General features: G+C 41.7%; 1 protein-coding gene across 1 annotated transcript; it reads left to right on the top strand.

Annotated features, from left to right (window-relative positions):
- The first annotated feature begins 1,132 nt into the window (after positions 1-1,132).
- Positions 1,133-9,790, top strand: LOC311047729 (NACHT, LRR and PYD domains-containing protein 1b allele 3-like). Its single transcript, XM_084060554.1, has 7 exons — positions 1,133-1,215; positions 5,206-5,268; positions 5,742-5,956; positions 6,261-6,511; positions 6,946-7,065; positions 7,266-7,407; positions 8,397-9,790. The coding sequence occupies exons 1-7, from the start codon at positions 1,193-1,195 to the stop codon at positions 8,720-8,722; spliced, it is 1,140 nt and encodes a 379-aa protein (XP_083916680.1). The 5' UTR covers positions 1,133-1,192; the 3' UTR covers positions 8,723-9,790.
- Positions 9,791-23,155: the final 13,365 nt, after the last annotated feature.

Raw genomic sequence — 23,155 nt, 5'->3', positions numbered from 1 at the left:
TAGCGGCGCCTTATCATAAACACACATTATAAACACATATCAATATCATCGATACGTGTTTATAATCTGTTTATAGCCATGTGTCACGTGAAGCTTGACCAATCACTTTGTTGACGGGTTTGACCAATCAGAACGTTGACGGGTATGACCAATCAGAACATTGACGGTGAACACGGACAAAGTCAGGTATAGAGCAGGATCGCGCCGCTAAAAATATGTTCAGGCGATTCTGGTCTGGTGACGCTCTCATAGGAGGTCTCAGCCTCGGTTGAAAATCTGTACGACGAATCGGGATAATCCAGTATGAACCAATCGCCAAAGAGTCTTTGAAAAAAAAACTTTGGCCACGCCCCCATCTCAGCAATCGGCTGCATTGAGAGGGCTTTCAGACTGAATAATGGAGTGAAACGAAATGAAAATTCAGGCTGAGTGTCAGGCTAAGAGACAGAAGGATTCAGAAAAAACACTTAAGAGGAATCTATCAGAGCAAATCATATAACTCAAGGGTTCTCAAACTTTTCAGGCGGCGACCCCCCCAAGATAAATATATTTGAACTGTCTGGGGACCCCCCAAACTGACAAGCACTTGGAATTGTAAGCATTACATTTAGTCTTGTTATGTTTAGTCATTTTAGTCTTCTCTGTCTTATGTTTAACTTACTACTTTCATATTTTAGGTGAGAACCTTGTATAAGCCTTATATGGGTTTCCTTTCTCACCTGCACTTATTTCTGTCTTTTAATAATGTTACCTTTGTACTGTTATTATTGTGCGAATAAATGAAAAAAAAAAAAAAAAAAACATTTAGTCTGACTCGGTTCCACAGATAAATATTGTGAAAATAGCCTTACTATTTTCGCAACTTGTTTCTGTGATTTTATTTTATTTTATATTTAATGATATGATATACTATATTTAATAAATACCCTTTGTTTTGCCGTTCTCAAAAAAGTTTCACAGAATCAAACGTTTTATGGTCATGATTCACCAGGACCCTGGATGGCTTGATTCAAGGCTTAAAGTAATTGATATAAATATTTTTGGAAATGTCAATGGGAAAAATGCATTGACTATTTTGAAGTGGAACCAGGAAATGGCCGCCACTGCTATGCCCTATTTAACGCAGGGAAAACATTTTCTGGCCAACAATCATCACTTCCCTACAGAGTACAGACCATAAACTATCTGGACAATGAAAGGAGAGGAAACTAACTGGTGAGTGAGTGTGCTGTTAAAACAACTAACACACACACACACACACACACACACACACACACACACACACACACGGTTATTAACCATGATATTATAGTATGTTGTTTTTAGTGTTTATGCTAACGGTAGCATTGAACATTGTTGTTTCCAACAGAGCAGCAGTTAGCACACGAGCTAACTAACGCAGATAAAGTGCCTCACTGTGAGTCACACAAGGGTAATTCCAATGTTAAATGTATGTACATGAATTAAAAATAAACGGATGTACTGACTTAATGTCGTGGAGGATTAGTTTAGTTTTCGCTACAGTTTATTCCACTGTATAAACTGTAAACTCTGGGAAAGACATCGTTCTCCAGCGAAAAAAAACAAACAGGAAATGCTCCCTCTCTGGTTCCGGTCCGCGTCAGAGTGCATTGGTCCGACGAGGAACATGGATTTGAATGTTTGTGCTTTGTGGTTCCTCCCTCCAGAGTCAGTTAAATAAAGATCATTCTCAGAACATGATGCAGTGGTGGGAAAAGTGCCCACATTTTTTTACTTAAGTAAAAGTATCAATACTTGCAGTGTAAAAAATACTAATTTATCTTACAAGTAAAAGTCTGTTCAGGGTCTACACCATGAATTTTTACTTTTTCTTCATTTTTGTGTGTTTTTGGTCTCCCCCGCCTCTCTTCTGTTCCAACAAATACCCGACTTCGAGCATGCAGGCTTTCATAGGCTATCTGTGTTTTTTATGTAAATTGGTCTGAAAACAGTCCGTCAGATTTGTTCCCCCACCCTACGTCACGTCTGGGAACAATTCCTCCCGTTTTTCAGTTCTAACCAAAAATAAAAAATAAAAATGTTTTTTTTTCATTTTTTTTTTTTTTTTTTCATTTTTTCATTTTTTTTTTTTTTACTTTTTCCACACAGAACCAGGACATAGCATGCATACAAACTGGCTCAATAGCGCCCCGTGCCAAACAGGACAATGTGGTATTGCAGGTGAAAGTGCTTTATAAGCTAGAGAGAAGTTAGTTGGAATGAGTATATCTGAGGCTTGATTTAGGCTCAAACCTTTTGAAAAACGTTTGAGGGACATAAACAATATGATATCAAATATTATTATTATTTTTTAAATTCATGGTGTAGCTCCTTTAATCAAAATGTGCTTGGGTAAAAGTACAAACGTATTGGCATCAACATAAACTTAAAGTAGTAAGTAAAAGTACTCATGCAGAATGTCCCATTTCACAACAAAATGTATAACAATCTTTTGAAAATAGCAGATCTACAAGCTCACAATGCATCGTTTCAAATGGCCGAAATGTGTATATATATAAGGCTCAAGTAGTTAATGTATTGTGATGAGTGTGGATGAGCGCAGCCACAGACTCAGTGATGAATGATGACGCTGTGAATAGGCTCTATGCACAGCAGCTATATTGGAAAGAAATTGGGCCTCCTCTTACTTCCTTCACAGGTGTTACCAATGATACTAATGAAGGCTCTGTTCCATTCTGGTCAGGGTGCATGTTGGCTCACTAGAAACACTCCATTTTGGTTCCCAAATGGTGGGTGTGTAACTCTGAGAGATATGATAACTCTCATAGAGTTATGGGGGTCCTTGAAAATAAGACAACCACTATGCCACACTAAATGGAGCAGAGCCTTAATTAGTATCATTGTAACACCTGTGAAGGAAGTAAGGAAGGGGACCAATTCATTCCCAATATGGCTGCTGTGCATTGAGCTTATTCAGGTGGGGAAGAGGAGCGTGGACTCTGTGATTAGACTGTATTAGTTTCAGGTGTGGGTGAGTGCAGAGAGGACTCTGTGATTGGACTGTATTAGTTTCAGGTGTGGGTGAGTGCAGAGAGGACTCTGTGATTGGACTGTATTAGTTTCAGGTGTGGGTGAGTGCAGCGAGGACGCTGACATGATAAAACAGTCAGTGGGAATTTCTGGGGACGGGAGGGGCCTTTCGCTGGTTTTTAGTCCTACTGACGGTGAAGACAGGTGGTCAGGGTGGTATTTTCCACTTTACATGATTCGTATCCCCTTCTGCACATCGACGAGTTGAACAAAGCATTTAAATAGCTTCTCTCCTCAGCCGGTTCCATAATATTATGCGTGTCACAAATTGCGAGCTTGTAGATCTGCTATTGATATTTTGGCACTTTGTTTACTTGAAAGTGACATGTTTCACATAATTATTTTACTACCTTACAACAGTTGTCTAGCGTTCTTATTCTGTTGTGAGCATTCGGCGAAAAAAATAGCCGATCTACAAGCTCACAAAGTGCCTGGCGTTGCGAGCTTGTAGATCTGCTATTTTCGGTGAAGATATTTTGGCATTTTGTTTTTGTTTAGCGATATTAATCGTTTTGTTGCACTTGAAAGTGACATTTACATATTTGGCTTTTATATATTTTTTTATAATAAAAGAAAAAGCTTTTGCATCTTTACAGCTTTCATCTATACCTGACAAAATATGCTGGGCTTATGGACTTTACACATCAGGAGCGTGACGAATGAAAAAATGCCCGAAAAAATAGGTTTCGGGTACAATTAATCGCACAGGCAATAATAATAATGCTTCAGGTTTACATGGACCTTTTTTTAGTTGAGATTTTGCTGAAAGAAAGTATACCATACATGTAGGGTTAAACATTCAAGGTAATAAAAAGAGGTTAGTTCTACTGGATCTCTTCTCCACTAGTCTTAGTTCTACTGGATCTCTTCTGATCTTCTGACTCAAAGCAGGGTGAGTCTGAATGATCAATAGTTTTAATGACATAATTACAGCTTCACAGATACGTTCCAACCATAGACTGTATAAATGAGAGGTTCCAACACTGAAATACTGATGACTCTAGGCATTTTCACAATACATGTCTCTACATCAGTGGTTCTCAAACTTTTTCATGCCAAGGACCCCCAAAATTATATGTATTTGGCCGCGGACCCCCATCTAAAAATATTTTGTTCCAGGGACCCCCCAGAAGCAAAGATTTGAGTTACAAATGTTCGCTTTCAAAAATATATATTCAAAGATTTGCAAAAACGTTCCAAGATTTTTCAAAAATAGCAGATCTACAAGCTCATAGCGCGGCACTCGGTGCCGCGCTATGAGCTTGTAGATCTGCTATTTTTGAATAGCCAAAGTATAAAAGGTCATAATTATTCTGATGCTATATTTACACATTTTGCTGGGGACCCCCTGGAACCCCGTCAAGTACCCCTGGGGGTCCCTGGACCCCACTTTGAGAACCAATGCTCTACATTACTCTTACTACTATTAATAACAGTGTGGAGAACAAAGCCAAATAAAACACACAACCAGGGTTATTATAGTGAACTAAAACTATCAAAATAACTAGAAATGTAAAAACATTTTAGTTACTGAAATAAAAAAGAACATCAAAGCTTTACAGAAAAAATGTATAACTAATTAAAACTGTATTGTGTTTACAAAGCTACTTAAATATTAGAGAAAATTAGTTTTAGTCAATAAAAAAATATTCAAAAATAGCAGATGTACAAGCTCACAATGTTTTGTGACACATTGTGAGCTTGTAGATCTGCCGCTTCTGACCGTGTTAATTAATGACATTTTTACCTTTTTTTTGGTCATTTTAATTTTAACCCATAAGTCTGAGTTATACTTTCAGTAGTTTTACACCAAAATAGCCGATCTACAAGTGTTGTGCTCTTGTAGATTAGCTATTTTCACTATTTAGAAATATTCTTTAACCCATTGAGACCTGAGGCCGCTTCTAAACATTTTCAAAATCCTAAAAAAAAAAAATATTAAAAAAATATTTTTTACGATTTTTCAAAAATAGCAGATATACAAGCTCATAGCGCGGCTCCAAGCCAAAGACATCTAAAGTGACACAGATGCGTTCCAGGTCAATCAATGGGTTAAGTAGTATAAAACAGGCCTCAAATATTATAATCTCCTTCTCCACAATCTATTTATGTTTGTTTGTTTGTGTCTTTCAGGCCAGTGGTTCCATCCAGTTTCTCTCCCATCGTGAACACAGAAGAATCAACCAATGAATACAGGTCAGTCGTCCTAAACATCTTCATTGGTAGCTTCTTATCAAAGAGACCAATCGCTAAGACCCACCCCACAACACACACACGCACGCACACACAATGTTAAGAATGCCATTGATTTATGAATTATTTCAGGAATGTCATTGCTCTTTGTTTTAATCATATTACTTGTATGTGTCCATATGGGTCACAAATTAGCCTTTTCTAGAAACCCTACATGTAATAAATCTGTCTGATCTGTCTACTTGAATCAAGGTTTTTTACATCGTGCCTGTTAAATAAACATTACAAAAAGAAGAAGAACAAACAGGATTGTAAATGAACTTGATGTGAAGTGGCAACATGAAAGCTAATAATACAGATTGTATCAATGAAAATGTTTGTTTAATATCATATAGATTGTATACCAATACAAATGATTGTTTTATATCATATACTGTAGATTCTATATCAACCCAAATGATTGTTTTGTGTCACAGGTTCCAGGTCCCCGCGGCGGGGCTGTTCCAGTGCAGTGACACAGGGTTGGTGTTTGGAACGACAGGGGAAGGAGAAGTCCTCTACAGGACTGTTCAGTGGGATGAAAGATGTCTCCAGTCAACCGGAGGTACTCTTGCAGGCCCTCTGTTTGACATCCAGTGTCCTCAGAAGTCTGTCTGCCAGCTACACCTGCCACACTGTGACATCACACCTGGTGAGTCAGCTACACCTGCCACACTGTGACATCACACCTGGTGAGTCAGCTACACCTGCCACACTGTGACATCACACCTGGTGAGGAGCTGCTCTTAGCATCGTCCAGTTTCAAGGATCTTGTTCAAAGCAACATAATATAACAAAATATGATGAAACCCTTTATAGGATTGTTGCATTTGATCAAAGAGAGTCATGGAAACTGACATGGTTTATGCATGTTGTTAAAGACAGATGCACATGTCTCTTTGAGTTTCACCATAAAATGGAAGCTATAGCCTAATGTTTTTTAAATCTTTTCACAGGTGATGACCTTTGTGTGGCCAACATCACAGATGAGGGGGTGTACCTCTTAAAACCACAGGAAGTGACCCAGACTCATGTGGTTTTAAATGTGACACGCCCGTCTCTGTTTGGACTCCTGTGGAAGAAGATTCACGAGGATCCCGTTGTGCGTCCAACATCTGGTAAAGTTCTGCTGTTCCTTCAACCACCAGGACGTCGAACACGGAAACTGAGTGTGTTAATGCTGCCAGACAACATGCCTGTCAAAGAGGTAACATGTACAGTATTGTCTGTTAAGTAGCATCTTAGTTCTTTAGACTTATTGAAGTTCACTTCATATTTTTGAACAGACATCCAGAGGCTAGTCTGTAGGTGTGTGAACACATTTTGCAAACCCTGAGGAAGACTGTATTTGTCGAAACGTTGGTTTCATTTCATTAAACTTTCTGCATCGTGGCTAAGAGTTGTGCGGCCTCATCCTTTTAAACAGTGTGAACACATTTAACAATCAATTTAAGACCAAAGTTTATATACTGCATGGTGCCTATAAAGACATAGGAGCTACTGTATGACAACATACCCTGGTATTCATGGTCACAAAGACTGGTGAAGTATCTTGTCAACAGTACACAGCCTGTAAAATGTGCCCACGTACCTGTCATTATGATTGAACCATCTGATCAAGTTGTGTTTGTGTCATTGTAGGTGAAGGCATTCCATCAAGAGTGTAACCAGAAGGATCAGCTGGTGAGCAACTCCAACTGTGTTCTCACCCCAGACCAGGTCTACAGACTGCAATGTGCTCCACATGACGTACAACCTGAGGTATCACACATTAAACTAAACCTGGCTTTATTATATGTTAAGAGTCATGATAATGTCCAGTAACTAATACTACTACTGCTAGTACTACTAATGCCAATACAAGTATTATTACTATCACCACAACTACTACCATTACTAGCACTGCTAAAGTAATACAATAGTTCTATAGTTATCTATCTAAAACGTATCTCTGTTTTCAGGCTGTGGCTTATCGTGTGAAATATGGACCGAATTTCCATCCAACATTTAAGGTGACGATGGATGTCAACGCAGAAGCCGTCTCATTGGCATTACTGGGACCTGAGAATGAAAAGGTCTGGGAGGAAGGCATTGAACTGGAAGGTAAACATAACTATTCAGTTTAATTGAATTATTATTAAACTTTATCTTCCCCAACTATAACTGTTGGGGATTCGACCCCTGAAAGCTGTTATGGGGGAATAACTGACCACTGCAGGGCTCCGGTCAGCACAGAGACATCACACAGATTTAAACTCTGTTCTGATGGATTGATTCATTTGAATCAAATCGTATCGTTCTAAATTAACCTGTCCTGTATCGCTCATGTATCGTATCGACTGAATCGAAACGTATCGTATCGTTCTAAAGTAACCTGTATCGTATCGACAACCAAGTATCGTGATATGTATCGAATCGTTGTTAAAGGACAACTTTGTTTTTTTACAACCAAGGTTTATGTTTTAGCTTGTAATTAAAGTAAATAAAAGATGAGTGTTCATTTTTTATTTATTTACTGCTTTCTATAGTTTTAGCAATTTTCGCCATCTTTTTTACAGTGGGCGGGGGCATTCTGTCCGATGGCTAAAAATGTCTTTTTTTACACAATAATCCAGCGTTTTCTTTATTATTATTTATAGTAGCTCTTCTAACCCCCAATAACTCACATCTAACCATCAAAGACCACAGGACCTTTTTTATTGTGTAAAAAAGACATATTTAGCCACCGGACAGAATGCCCCCGCCCACTGTAAAAAAGATTGTGAAAATTGCTAAAACTATAGAAAGCAGTAAATGAAAAAAAAAATAACACTCACCTTTTATTTACTTTAATTACAAGCTAAAATATAAACCGTGGTTGTAAAAAACCAAAGTTGTCCTTTAAATCGTATCGTTACACCCCTAAAAACAATGCCTCTAGTGATAAACCCGCCCCATATTTGCATACTAGTTCCTGATTGGTGCGCCTCTTTGTTAGAAAGTCCCTCTGTCAGTCAATTTGTCTGTTAGACATTTAGTCAGTCTGTGTCAGTCAGACATTTTAATAATGTATATAAAGTGTAACTGAAAACGATGTATTATTTTTCCTCCAGGCGCCGGCTCCAGTCAGCCAAACGTGACGACGACGATGACGACGACACGACAGGAAGCGGAGACGTTGCTGTCCGTGAGGAAAGAGTTCATCCAACGAGTGTTGGAGCCCGTCGTCAATGGTGTGCTGGACACACTGCTGGACGAGAGGGTCATCGACGATGGAGAGATGGACTCGGTCAGAGTGGAGAAGGGCAGGACAGACAGAGCGAGGAAACTCATCGACACGGTGAGGAAGAAAGGGAACGAGGCGTCGTCAAGGATGATCGCTGCTCTTCACGAAGAGGATCCGAGCCTTCATCAGGAACTGGGTTTGAACAAACCTTGATTTGTCTTGGTTTAACCCATTAAGACCTGGAACTGTGTCATTTTTTAGATTTGAGCTAAAAAGCATTATTTTACACTTTGGGCTATTCAAAAATCTTGAAAATGTGTGCAAATCTTTGAATATATATTTTTTAAAGCGAACATTTTTAACTCAAATCTTTGCTTCTGGGGGTCCCTGGAACAAAATATGTTGATGGGGGTCCGCGGCCAAATACATAAAATTTTGGGGGTCCTTGACATGAAAAAGATTGAGCACCACTGATATAGAAACATACGTTTTTCAGAATACTGTTGAGATTGACGAGATTTATGTAGAATCGGCTTCAGGTCTCAATGGTTTAAACCTTTGATTGATTAACTTTCTTACAAGAGAAACAAATGTACAAAGCAGAAGATTTCACAATGGTAGAAAAAAGACACAAAGAAGCCCTATTATGAGCTCATGTCCACTGTTTATACATTAACACTGATGTTAATGTGAGACCCCGGGGGGAGGAACAAGAAAAGCAATGATAAGAACATTGTACTCTAAAATACATGAAATAAATACAATTATGACTTTCAGCAGTTTATTTAGGGTGAACATAGTGCTGATTGACTTGATAAACTATTCCACCTAACTGCTGCACAATACCCCCCAAAAAAACAGTCCTTTCCTGAACTACTTTTAAACCTACTGTACATGGAACTAACCTTGATTTATCATCTATAGATGTCTGATGACTGGAAATGATCTAATCAGTAGGATCTCACATCTCTGGGATGTTTGTCAGGAAGTTTTACATTCAAAACATTTGATTTGGTGTTCGGTACAACATGGTAACATTTGTGACTCTACTGGCTCGCAGACTGATATTGTTAAATTGGAAACAAGTGCAGGCTCCAACCCATACTGCACCTATGAAATATGTAATGCACAATTTTCAATTGGAAAAGATAAAGTTTGAATTTAGAGGGAGAGAAGACACATTTTACAAGACCTGGCAACCCTTCATCGACCACTTCAATAAGTGCACGCTGACCCCTCCTACATAATAGTTAACTTTGACATAACAAAAAAAAGAGAGAAGGAACTGGAGTGTTTTTATTTTTCTTACGATTTTTTACAAAATATCTGTGCAGGGAGAGTATGAGAGCAAGAGTGTGTTCTGTTTTTTGTTTGTATCTCTATAACTGTTTGTTGTTGTTTTTTATGTTGTATATTTTATTTTTGAATTCATACCAAATTATTTGTCATTGTCGTTTCTTGTTTTATATTTTATAGTTGTTTATACTCTGATGTGTTTATCATGTTACTAAAAATTCCAATAAAAAAAGTATTAAAAAAAAAAAAACTTTGATTTGACCCATAAGTATGTGTTCTGACCTTTACTGTATCTATATTGTATTACAGTAACCACTGCATTACATTGTGTTGATGATGACATGTTGGTTTATTTTTGTTTTGGCATTTCTTTAATCTATCAGTTATTTTGATCATACAGTGTATATATAATGGTGATTTGACATTAAATGATGTTGGCTGTAGTTGCATGGATTTACAAAATGCCAAAATCTCTTTAAAAAACTTCTTAAGTGGGTCTAAGAACAAATTTGTTCGTAAGTACGGTTCATGAATTGGGCCCATTGAGACGACCACTACCTTCTCCAAAGTGTAATACCGCGGACCAACAGAGGAGGGCGCTCAAGGCCCATCTATGGGCTGTGGCCCTGTGGTTGAGCAACCCTGTTGAACATGGCAGGCTAACTGAGAACTCACTTTCCTCAACAGTAAATCAGCAGGGTTCTCAAAGTGGGGTCCAAGGACCCTTTACCTTAAAGACGCACTGAAGTGACATTTTCGGTCATTTTATTTTGAAGGTTCAGCCCGAAACGTCGGCTCAACGACTCTAAACCAATCAGAAGGTCCCATCCCTTCAGGCTATGGGACGTTGGATCTCAATCACTTCAGCCGTGCTGGCACACGGCTAGTGTTTGTTTACAAGTGAGAGAGAGACGGCCAGTGAAGCACGTTTGCTACTACCTGGCTTATTTCTAACCTATAATGTTTTCAGATACATATGTTAGTGTGCAGATGAAGTTTAAAATGAGTAATACACTCATCTTCAATGAGATTCAAAACGGAGTATCTCTGTAATTAAAATCAGCTGTGTTTGAAGAACGTGCAGCTATGGGAATCAAACAGGTGCATGTAATCAAGATTCATTTATATTCGTGAAGGCTGTATTATGTCATCACGCAGCACGTTTTCGTTTACAGGAAGTAATTAAGATTGGCTGTTTAGGGACTTTAGATGTAAAAATACACAAAAATGGGTTTTTTTCATTTTTTTTGGCATCTATTGTTAGGTATGCCCATATGATGACCACGGATATGCTCTAAAAGTGTGAAAAACATATTTTTCATTTCACTACACCTTTAAGTAGGTTCCAGCCAGGGGGTCCCCCAGCAAAATGGTGATAGTTGCATGTGAATGTGACAGCCCTCTGGGGCTTTTGCCAGGGTTCCTGTGTGCCTAATTGCTTAACAGGGTGCAGAGTTGGAGGTAATCAGGGGAAGGACAGACGCCTGGCCACTGTCTCCCCACAGCCAGTATAAAACAGGGGGCGCTGTGGTGGGCACTTGAAACTAGTGGCTAGCAAACTGACGCTGTGGGAGCCGGGAGGCATGCGATAATCCGACAGACCTTTTCTCCGACTATGTGGCATCCGCGTGCGGTTAGGGTTAGGGTGCGGGTTTGGTTCGGGTTTAGTACTGAAAGGCAAGAAGTGCACCACCTACGTAGATCAGTGGTTCTCAAACTTTTTCATGTCCCCCAAATTGACACTTATTAGCCCGCGGACCCCCAATTGAAAAGATATGCCAGGGACCCCAATAAGAGAAGGTTTATACGGCTTTCTAGCAGTGATTCTCAACCATTTTAATGTCAAGGACCCCCAGTTTGACATGTATTAGGCTACGGACCCCCATTTAATGGCATGTATACCTCTGGGACCCGAATTTATATTATAAAATCAATGTTAATTTAACTCTGAGAGTGTACAAATGGGACCAATTGGTTCCATTTGTACACTCTCAGAGTTACAGAACCATAAGGAACCATTTGGTTCCTATCCATCATTTAGCTGGGGACCCCCTGGAACCCCCTCAAGTACCCCTGGGGGTCCCCGTACCCCACTTTGAGAACCAATGACGTAGATGCACTGTGTCGCGACAGCGCTTAGCTAACAACACTGCAGAGCTCAAGACCCTGATGCTAGATAGGAAAGTGTAGAGGGCAGCGATTCAGGAGTCCCAAGTTGGTGTTGGTATTAATAAAATCTTTTCCCACAATGGGCAAACAGGCCAGACTCACTCCTGGAATCAAATGGAAATGAGATTTCCGGAGGGAGGGTTTACCAGGCTAGAGCTGGGCCATAACATGAATCAAATAGACCCTTACAGGTCGGTAACTCATTTGGTCCGATTTGTACACTCAGAGTTATGGGGTACGTGGCCATAGACTGAGAGAACGAGAGGAATCCATGGTCTCGAAGGGCGGATCCAAACCCAGGCGCCTGGAGCAAGGCGCGTCCTCCGATTGCTTCACCAATCTAATGCATGCCAAACTGGTGGTCCTTGATATCATTGCGGACTGGCGGGCAGAAACCTCTTATCTCCGTATTTTAACTTTTTTTCTGCAAGCTCGAAGTGACACGTTTCGAGCTTGTAGATCTGCTGCTTTTGCTACTTTTGAATTAGAATCCTGAAAAGTTAACAGTTTTGGACGTGTGGGGTTTCCACCCGACAGATATTAAAACGTTTGAGAACCACTGCAGTGAATGACTGAGAGACTATACTGCTGGATGAGCCACTAAACTGCGTCACAAACGCTCGTTCGTGTTTGCCGCTGTCTGTGTGTGGCTGAGGCGGGGGCCTCCTGGTGCCAAATATAATTACAGAGCAGGACTGAGAGTGTTACATACATCTTTACACCTCCAAAGGTTTTTGGTAATGCCCTGCTCATGTCGTCTTTAAAGTGAATACTTTCTGCCACCGATAGGAATGATGCACTGAAGGTACACACAGCACCATCTGAAAAATATAATGCAGCGTGTTTGTGTGTGTGTGTGCGTATGCGTGCGTGCGCACTCCACTGTGATCCAGTAAAAGGCGTGATAGAAACTCTGAGAATTCAGATAGAAATTCAGTGTAGGCCCCAGGAGGGCGATACACTGTAACAAATAATAGAGGCTGTAGTGATTTCCTTTCAAACTTTCAAACGTTTTGTAAGTCAGCCTGGGTCTGGGGCTGATTATTAGGCTTGAGTTGAATATGGCTGCAACTCCACCTCCAATCTGGCCGGTGTCTCGGGGAATATGAGCATTTGTGTGACTTGGTGGGGTGGCTGTATTTAGAGAGACGTATTCTTGCTCACCCAGCCATGTTTCGGTAAGACAAAGTAGATCAAGATGGTTGTCTGATATGATTTCATTTACCAATACACCTTTATAGCGTAGAGATCTAATGTTCAGGAGTCCACATTTAATAATTTTGTTTTGTGGCACTACTGCATTAATTTTGATTTGTGCCAGGTTTTTATGCACAGCTCCTCGAACCCTTGGTTTCACATGCCTAGGGGGTCGAGTAGTTTCAATTGTTCTGATTTGTAGGGTAGGTGGCTGATCTGGTGGAAGCACAGAGGAGCGTGTAGGACTGCAACTCTGCTTCCTGGTCTCTGGGTGGTCATAGTTTATTGATAAACTCGTCTATATTTCTAGAGATGAGCGCCGCACCATCCCAAGTTGGATGTCTGCAGTCTCTCCCCATTAGACCAGTTTTCCCCTCGAAAGTTTGCCAATGATTTATAAAGCCCACGTTATTATCTGGACACCACCTTGATAACCAGCGGTTGAATGAAGACATACGGCTGTACATCTCATCACCAATCATATTTGGCAGGGGACCAGAGAAAACTACGGAGTCCGACATTGTCTTTGCGTATGTGCACACAGACTCAATATTTATCTTTGTGATCTCTGACGTCGTGTGTCATTGCCACCGCAGTGGATTACAATTGTATCATAACGTTTATGTTTAATTTTAGCCAGCATTTTTAAATCTGATTCGATGTCGCCCGCTCTGGCCCCGGGGATGCATTTGACTATGGTCCCTGGTGTCACTAACTTCACGTTTCTCATTATAGAACTACCAATAACCAGAGTTGTATTCTCAGTGACACGCGGAGGGGGCGTGTCACAGAGTGGGGCTGACGTCTCACTGCTAAACTCAACGGGTGTAGCAGCGAGTGGGGAAAATCTGTTTGAAACGTGAAGTGGTTGGTGTCCCGTGTGCTTTTGTTTATTTCGGGGTTCTCCTTCCATTCCGACATCTCGCCACTCCGACTAGTGGCTTCCGCGTGTGGTTAGGGTTAGGGTTAGGGCTAGGTATAGGGTTCGTTAACGTCGGAAAGGCGACATGTCGGAAAGGCGAAATGCACCCGTTTATTTCTACGCTTACGACCAGGAGCAGTCACCCAGCCGTCTTGGGTCGTAGGGTGCGTGTGGGGACTATGATCAGTCACGGTCGGTGACCGTGGCTGGTAATGTCCCCCTGTTCCCTGTTGCACGGGAGCAGAGGCTAGGCTAAAGTGAGCACCACTAGCCATGGTTTCCTCTAGCCGCCAGAGCCTCTCCTCCAGCGCTGCAAATACACTGCACTTGACACAAACATCCGTACATCCAATAAAGGCGTCGGAGCTGTAACTATGCATGAGACATACAGCACAGGAGCGAGGATGAGAGCGAGACGGGAACCCGGGGGGGAAGGAGAGAGAAGCCATCGCCCAGCAGCCCAAGGTAGCCGCTAAGCTAAAGCTAAAGCTAGGCTAACTGTGAAGCCAACAGCCAACGGCAAAGTTAGTCCTTTAGCTAGACAGTCAGCCCAAGCAGCGATAAAGTCGCCACACAGTAGAGAGATAGGGTAGTAGATAGTAGTGATAGTGTGTGTTCAAATCACAACAACACAATAATATCAACGTTAGCGTCTTGCGCAGCTAAACGATGCACGTCTCGCTAGCGTCGCAGACGCCAGCTATCTAAGTGTAGTGCGTATATGGGGAGCCCCCTTTTGGGCGGGGGCGCGGGCGGGGACTTCTTACTTCTACAATAGAAGAGTTAGGACGTCACATTCTAATACAACCAAAATACCCAGTCTCGGCACCGGCCTCAGTGGCGCACCTCGCTAATCATTAGACCCCCAACCCACTACCACTGGGAGTCTGGGTTCGACTCCCGCTTGGGGAGAAACTTTTTCTGTCATCCGCGGACTACTTTTTTTCGCCGATAAAGTATAGTTTTGGACCATGACGGAGGCGCGCCGACTCAGCAGACCTTGAGGCTGAGGAGTCGCGCCCGAGCGCCACCAGGCGCGAGTGCCCGCGACGACCAGCCGAAGGTTTGCTAGTCGACTCAGCGCTGTCCGAGTTATGTACCGATATGGACAGAATAGTAAATATTATTGGTGAGGACTGCGTCTGCCCCACTGACTGCTTTTGTGAGGACTGCGTCTGCCCCACTGACTGCGTTTGCCCCAACTGCCACTCAAAGTGACTACTGGCCAATCACAGTGCGTCTCTACTTCCGGGTACACAAACGCACGACATTCCCAAAGCTGGCGTCGCAGACAGTATAGGAAGTGACGTAACACGCTTATCGTCGGGGCTACGTCAGGGTTGCCAGGTCCTCTGAATGTGTGTGTCTTTAATGATGTGTGGTTGGAAGTTGGACAGCATGCTAAGCTATAACCACAAAATACCATATCTGATTTATGTTTCCAAGACGAGACTTTTTTTCTTCTTTCCACATGAACTATGCATATGACGAAAAATGTTTGTCGACTACCTTTTTTCACCGACGAAAACAAAATAAAAACAAATGAAAAACTAAGCTATGGTGACTAAAACTATGACTAAATGTACTGACAATTTCGTCAACAAATAAAAACTAGACTAAAATGTCAGAGAGGGACGAGTGGAAAAGAGATCCAGTAGAACTAAAAGACAGCATCAAGGCATCAAGGCACCGCCAAAAGCATTTTTAGTCAACCAAATGAACTGTAGATTTAGTCGACTATAATTGTTATAAATTCCCTTCCCTTTAATCTTGAGTTTTAGATTGCGTTTGTTTTTGGTCAGGCACTTTTTTTGGCCAGCTAAGTTTTCCACTTCATTCATTCCCTGCGTGTGTTGGGGTCCTCAGTGTTTACAGTAAACTCACGTTGAGACGGTCCGTAGCGTCTCACGTCCCTTTGTTTATTCAACCTTTATTTATTCTCGAAAGACATTGAGGTTGCCCTCATTTGCAGTGTCGTCGAGATACAGCACAGTACAACATCAATATTCATATCAATGATAATTTCATAACAAAAACAACATTAAAAACAGTTACAGACATTTGTGGGTAGATCTGCAATCAAAGATTTAAATTGACCATATGTTATGGGCGAACTGATCTTAAATTTCAGCTGTAGGTCATTCCATGTAGTTGGGGCACTAACGCAAAAGGCTGTTTTCCCCAGTTCACTTTTTACCCTAGGGACTTTTAGCGTCAGCCAGTCATTTGAGCGTGTCCCATGCGCTCCAGGATTCCATTCCATCAAGGAGTTAATATATGATGGCAACGTCCCATCAATTGCCTTAAAAATAAATAGGTACCAATGTTTGTTTCTCCTGTCAGCCAAAGATGGCCAACCTACCCTGTCATATAGGATGCAGTGATGGGTCCTAAAATGTTCACCAGAAATGAAACGCAGGGCAGAGTGGTAAACTGGGTCTAAGACCTTGAGGGTATGGGGAAGCATTTCTATAAATGACATCACCATAGTCCAAAACAGGGAGAACAACAGCTTCAATTACTCTTTTTCTACAGGTCATTGGGAAACTAGCTTTATTCCTGTAGAAGAAGCCAATCTTTTGTCTGAGCTTGCAGGCAAGATTGTCTAAATGATATTTAAAAGTTAATTTGTCGTCAAGCCAGATTCCAAGATATTTATATTCAGTAACCCTTTCTATGATGGTTCCATTTGAGGTAGAAATATGTAGGCTATTGTAATCTATTTCCCTGGCCCTGGAGAATAACATGTACTTAGTTTTTCCTGCATTAAGTACAAGTTTCAGCTCCTTAAGGGAATCCTGAAACGCATTAAATGACAGCTGCAATTTTTCAGTTGCCAGCTGGACAGACTCAGCAATGCAATAGAGAATGGTGTCGTCTGCATAGAAATGGGCTTGGCAGCCACCAAGAGACAAAGCCATGTTGTTGATATATAAAGTAAATAAAACAGGGCCCAGAATTGACCCTTGAGGGACGCCTTTGGAAATTGGTAAGAACCCTGATTGGGCCCTCCCAGCTTTCACGCACTGGGATCTCTCAGTCAGATAGCTCTGAAACCAAGTGCAGGTATTTCTATCAAACCCAGTGCTGTGAAGTATATTTAAAAGTAATAAATGATCAACTGTGTCAAAAGCTTTAGATAAATCTATGAATAGTGAGCACAATGTTGTCTTTTATCTACAGCGGAAGCAATGTCATTTACAATTAGGGTAGTGGCAGTGATTGTACTGTGCTTAGCTCTAAAACCCGACTGAAGTGGGGTTAGTAGAGTTGTTTGATAAAAATATTTTAAGCTGCTTATTTACCAAAGACTCTAGAGTTTTCGCTAAGCAGGAGAGCTTGGAAATTGGCCGATAGTTATTTGGGTCACTTCCAACTCCACCTTTGTGTAATGGTGAGATATGGGCCATTTTCCAGACATTTGGGACAATACATGTTGACACAGAGAGATTAAAAATATGTGTTATATGCTCTGAAATTAATGGAGCAGCTAATTTAAGAAAAAATGGATCCAAACAGTCTTCCCCAGTTGACTTTTTTGAATCAATGCAGAGCAAGGCAGTAAAAATATAATTATAAATAAAAGGTTTCAGAGAGAAATGAGAGTCATGTCTCTCAGTGTGAGAGACATGGCTCACAACGTCCACACGTGTGCCTCCAGAATGTTCATTTGCTATGACCTCGTTCTCAAAAAGGTGACCTGCAGCAGCAAAATGTTCATTAAAAACTGTGCAAATATCGCTTTGGTCAGAAAAGACACACTGACCGACGTTTATATGTGCAGGTAGTGAGGTACCCTTTTTGTCTCTGACTGAATTTACAGTCTTCCAGAATTTAGCTGGGTTAGAGTCACATTGAAGTATAGCATCTAGATAATAATCAGATTTCGCTTTCCTTACAGCTGATGTGAAGGCATTTCTCAGTTGCCTAAAAGCAAGCCAATGAGAGTTTTTCCTGATTTCTTGGCTAAAACCCAAGTCTTGTTTTTCGCCTGAAGCAGAGATGATAATTCTGAAGTGAACCAAGGATTAGTCCTAGCTTGTATTCTTTGCTTTTTGAAAGGGGCATGCATATTTACAATAGAGTTAAAAACTTGTATAAAATGATCCAGTGCTACATTTACATCCATAATGTCAAGAATACTAGAAATGCTACTATTTTGTAGGTCAGATAAGAAGGCCATCTCGTTAAAATGTTTAAAATTTCTCCTTATTACAGTTTCTGAGTGAGCTTTCTTTACATGTGTATCTCTAATACAGGCTATTGGGCAGTGGTCACTTACTCCTAGATCAAAGACACCAGAAGCAGTAATCTTATCAGGCTTATTTACTAAAATTAAATCAATTAAGGTTGATCGTGACATGTTATTTAGATTAGGTCTGGTAGGCTCAGTAATCAGTTGGACTAGATTTAGATTTCCGCATATGTCCTTCAGATAATCAGAAGTATTTGATAACCAGTTATAATTTAGATCTCCAAAAGTTAAAATTTCAGAGGTGCTATATTGGGAAATCAATTCTGCCAGTTTATCAATAGCTCCGGAGTCAGCAGAGGGAGGTCTATAAACCCCAATCACAATAATAGAATTATTTGGCCCCAGGTTAACCAAAAGAGCAATAAATTCAAAGTTATTTGGTATAGTTAAGGTTTTTAAAACAGTAACTGAGAAACGTGATTTAATAAAAATGGCCACTCCACCAGCTCTGGCACTTCTGTCTATTCTAAACAAGTTAAAATCAGTTAGAGATATTTCAGAATCAGAGACACCTTCCTTTAGCCAAGTTTCGCTTAAAACCAAAATATCAGGGTCAGTTTGTGATACCAAAATTTTTAGGTGATCTAGCCTTTCATTTGCTAAAATACTTCTAATATTAAGGTGCATTATACCCAGGCCTTTTCTATTTTTAAAAGTATGAGGAGTTAAAGCATGCAGCGTGTTGGGTGTGGGTCTAGCAGTAAGAGAGGGCTGCAGAGTAACTGCTGTTAAATTAAAGCTGTTAAACCCATTTGGCCTTGACATATGCCTTGGAAGGCGCACAAACGAAGGATTGTTATAATGTGTGATTATTACAGGGATGATAGAAGTGAGAGGGAGTGCAGGATTGCAACTGGCCAACAGTCAGGCAGTGTTTGAGTGCAGAATGCGCTGTATATGAAATTATAAAGAGTTGTTTCCCTGTATGCTTGGATGCAGGCCGTCACGTGAGTAAAGGTCTGTACGTGCCCAAAACAGGTGAAAGTTATGAATATAATTAATGCCGCAGGAGGAACAAACCGCCTGAAGCCAATAATGCAAGTCCAGCAGCCGGCTGAATCGCACCTCCCCCCTGCGCAGCAACGGAATTGGACCTGAGATGAAGATTTGTTTGCCACTTTCAAGGAGAAGATCGAGGATGTTTTTAAAGTTATTCCTCGTTTTTACCGACTGTTGGTCATTTACTCCCACATGCAGAACGAGTTGCTTTATTGTGGATGGGATAGCGGCTAGAATAATGGGGAGACAGTCAAGAATAAATTGTGTATTTGCACCTGGATAGCAGTACTTTATGGCATTGGGAATCTGGATGTTTCTGACCATGGAGTCGCCGATAATTAACACTGTGGGAGGTGGTGGTGGTGGTGGGGGAGGCGGAGGCGGAGGGGTTCGGGTGTACAGAGGGCGCGCGCCAGGTCGTGCGTAACGGTTGGAAACAACGACCCCGCTCTGCGGCGAGGGGTTCGCATTCCCAACGTGAGCACCCGTATATCCGCGGTGGTCAGGGACTACCGCCTCGCTGTGTGGCGAGGGGTCAACATCCCCAACATCTCCTACGTGAGCACCCGTGTGTCCGCGGTGGTCAGGGACTACCTCCTCACTGTTTGGCGAGGGGTCAACATCCCCAACATCTCCATGCAATATGGGTGGAGGCATGGCACTGCCCCAGGTCCCGCCCCTGACTCTCTTTGCCCTCGGGGTGGACTGACCTTCTTCCAACAGAGTGCCCAGCAGCTCAAAGCTGTTCGCCAGAGGAATAGGGGGAGAGGCAGCTCTTGTGAAGTTTCTATTTCGCTTTCGGCCGGCGTTGGGGCGGACTGCAGTCCATGGATTCGCCGCTGCGGTGATACTGGTACCGGGTCGCTTGGGTTTTGTACCAAGCTCCGGGAATTCCTCCCCTGAGAAAATACCACCGAACTGTGGATCTATGCCCTGAAGCTCCTCCAGCAAGCTCAGTGGTTGAGAACCAGCTGTGGGATCTACCAGGGTAGCGGCGGCTATACCTGTAGCTGTAGCAGCCAGGCTATCAAAAAGGTCCTCGTCCTCCCGGATTCCATGTAGTAGTGTGATACGCACCTCCAATTCCTTGATTCTCCGTTCATGTAGGAGACAGCTTTCACAGCCTTGTGTAAAGGTGAGTGTTGTCATGATAACACCGTGGGTTACTTCGGGCGTTTGCTATTTCCTCAGAGTGGGAAGATTGTAGCGGCGGCGCCGCAGCCGGCTTATAGTAATCACAAGTGATCAATAAATCCGATGTTTAAATTATTCCACTGGGTGTGCAGGTGTGGCAATAATTCCCCGGAACGTTAAATTTAAAAAAGTCCTTAAAAGTGATAATAAATAGGTTTTAAAAGTGACCTCCGACGGAGAGCCTACAGACGCTGACAGTTTATGAGTGCGTTCATGAAAAGTAAGTTACTACTGTACTGGATAACTTATATTAACATTTAATGCTGTTATGTGCAATTGATGCTGTTATGTACAGAGAATGTTTTTGTAGGGTAAATGGCGGTTTTCAGGCCATATGTGTGTGCATTTCTGTGCTGTTGTGTGGGCGTCGGAGAAATGGGATGTCGGATTAACGGGTGCATTTCTCCTTTCCGACATGATGTCGCCTTTCCGACGTTGACGAACCCTATACCTAACCCTAACCCTAACCGCACGCGGAAGCCACTAGTCGGAGTGGTGAGATGTCGGAATGGAGAGTGAACACCCGGATTAACGTATGCCTCCCCTGTTGTGTCAGTTAGCTCACATGCTAATTTAAGCTAGCCTGACCAGATACAGTAGTTGTGATTATTCTATTAATTGTGAAGGCATTTAATTACCCTGTTATTTAATTGTACATCATGACTAAATGTGAATTCACATACATGCTGTACATTATTGTGATGCATCTAATGCAGTTATTGTGGTCATTATTTCCAGTTGAAATAATTGTACATTTGTTGTTTTGTTCTGTTTTACAGAACCACCACTCAAACACAGTCCTTTGCTAAATACTCATCATCATTCAAGATATCATTCAATCTGTCAGTCATTCACCTGTACTGTTGCAACTACTATATAAAAGACAACAAAGTAATTCTGGAGTCCACGTCTGCTCTTTTACTGGAGTAACTGTCCTGGGTGAAGAGGTCCCAGCTGAAATATTTGCAACCCAGAGTAATCTTCAATAATAATCTTATGATATTTAGTCGAGTAAAACATCTCAGATGACTAAAATATGACTAAAATTAAACAGAATTTGATTCAAAAGACTATGACTAAAACTAAATCAAAATGTGCTGTCAAAATCAACACTATCCGATACTATTTTATTCTACCTGATCCGATTCCGATGCCCACAATGTGCATATTGGTCGTTAGTGAGTACCGATCCGATACAAATGCATGCCAAAAAAATCTAGGAATAAAACAACAATTCCATTAATAAGTGCAGCCACAAGTTAGTTACATAATAATGTACAGTGAGAGTATAAAACAGTAGTCCAACATCAACTGAAGCATTAAAAAATATTACTGTAAATGAAATATCATCATGTGATACATTATGTGGTATCGCCGTATCGGAATGGCATAGACTGGCATTTTAGGCCGTATCGGCAGGTTTTCAGACACCGGTATCGGAGCAACTCCTAGAGCATTGGTTCTCAAAGTGGGGTCCGGGGACCCCCAGGGGTACTTGAGGGTGCTCCAGGGGGTACCCAGCAAAATGTGTAAATATAGCATCAGAATAATTATGACCTTTTATACTTTGGCTATTCAAAAATAGCAGATATACAAGCTCATAGTGCCGCGCTATGAGCTTGTAGATCTGCTATTATTGAAAATTTGTGCAAATCTTTGAATATATATATTTTTTAAGCGAACATTTGTAACTCAAATCTTTGCTTCTGGGGGTCCCTGTAACAAAATGTTTTTAGATGGGGGTCCGCGGCCAAATACATATCATTTTGGCGGTCCTTGACATGAAAAAGTTTGAGAACCACTGTCCTAGAGTGTCCGTCCTGAGATTGGCGTGCCAACGACTCGTCACCACGGGGGGGGGGGGGGGGGGGGGGGGGGGGGGGCGTGGCATAGTAGCTGCTGACATACTTGAGGGGAGCAATGTTAAGTCAACCTGTTTTATACCCCTCAAAGATGTCCGCCGCTACCAAATGACACTTGTTGACGCCCCCTTCAGGATTTTTGGCACACTCTATCCACCTGTTTCTTGGCTGTGTGTTTTCCACTTCCTGTCGGATTTCATTGGATATCATTAGTCATCTGACCGGTTTCATTGGATTTTATTGGATCAAAAGACAGGAAGTGGAACACAGTGAAAAGCCTAGGAAACAGGTGGGTAGGGTTTGATCCCCCGGCCGGGTCATACCAAAGACTCTAAAAATGTGACCCAATGGCTCCCAGCTTGGCACTCAGTGTCAAGGGTTGGATCGGGTGTAAGTCCCTGTGACATACTAGTGTCATGTCCAGGTTTGGGTACCTGTACATCATGGTTGGGGATGTACTTGTACAATGTATACATCAAGCTGCTTCACGCTACAGAAACAGGAGATAGGCTCCTTCTGCCCTAGGGGCAGTGTTACCAGATTCTGTGAGAGAAACAAGCAACCAGGTCTAGGAAAACCAGCCCAAAAGAAGCGACTATGGGCCACATGTGCACTTTAACATATACATCAGCTATTTGAAAATAGCAGCTCACAACGCGTTGCGATGCGACAAGTTGTGAGCTTGTAGAAAAATTATAGTAAGCAGATATGGCAACCCTGGGCCTCATGGCTCTGCAAGGCTTACTTCATCA

The sequence above is a fragment of the Gymnoscopelus microlampas genome, assembly GCF_963454915.1.
Source record: "Gymnoscopelus microlampas genome assembly, chromosome: 1".
Taxonomy (NCBI): domain Eukaryota; kingdom Metazoa; phylum Chordata; class Actinopteri; order Myctophiformes; family Myctophidae; genus Gymnoscopelus; species Gymnoscopelus microlampas.
Note: the sequence above shows the minus strand (reverse complement) of the source record. Positions and strands in the feature narration are given on the sequence as shown.

What these genes read in the sequence shown, in the direction of transcription:
- LOC311047729 (XM_084060554.1), top strand. Translation starts at nt 1,193, where the DNA reads ATGAAAGGAGAGGAAACTAACTG. An exon ending in AAAGGAGAGGAAACTAACTG is followed by an intron (nt 1,216 to 5,205) that starts GTGAGTGAGTGT and finishes TGTGTCTTTCAG; the next exon opens with GCCAGTGGTTCCATCCAGTT. An exon ending in ACACTGTGACATCACACCTG is followed by an intron (nt 5,957 to 6,260) that starts GTGAGTCAGCTA and finishes ATCTTTTCACAG; the next exon opens with GTGATGACCTTTGTGTGGCC.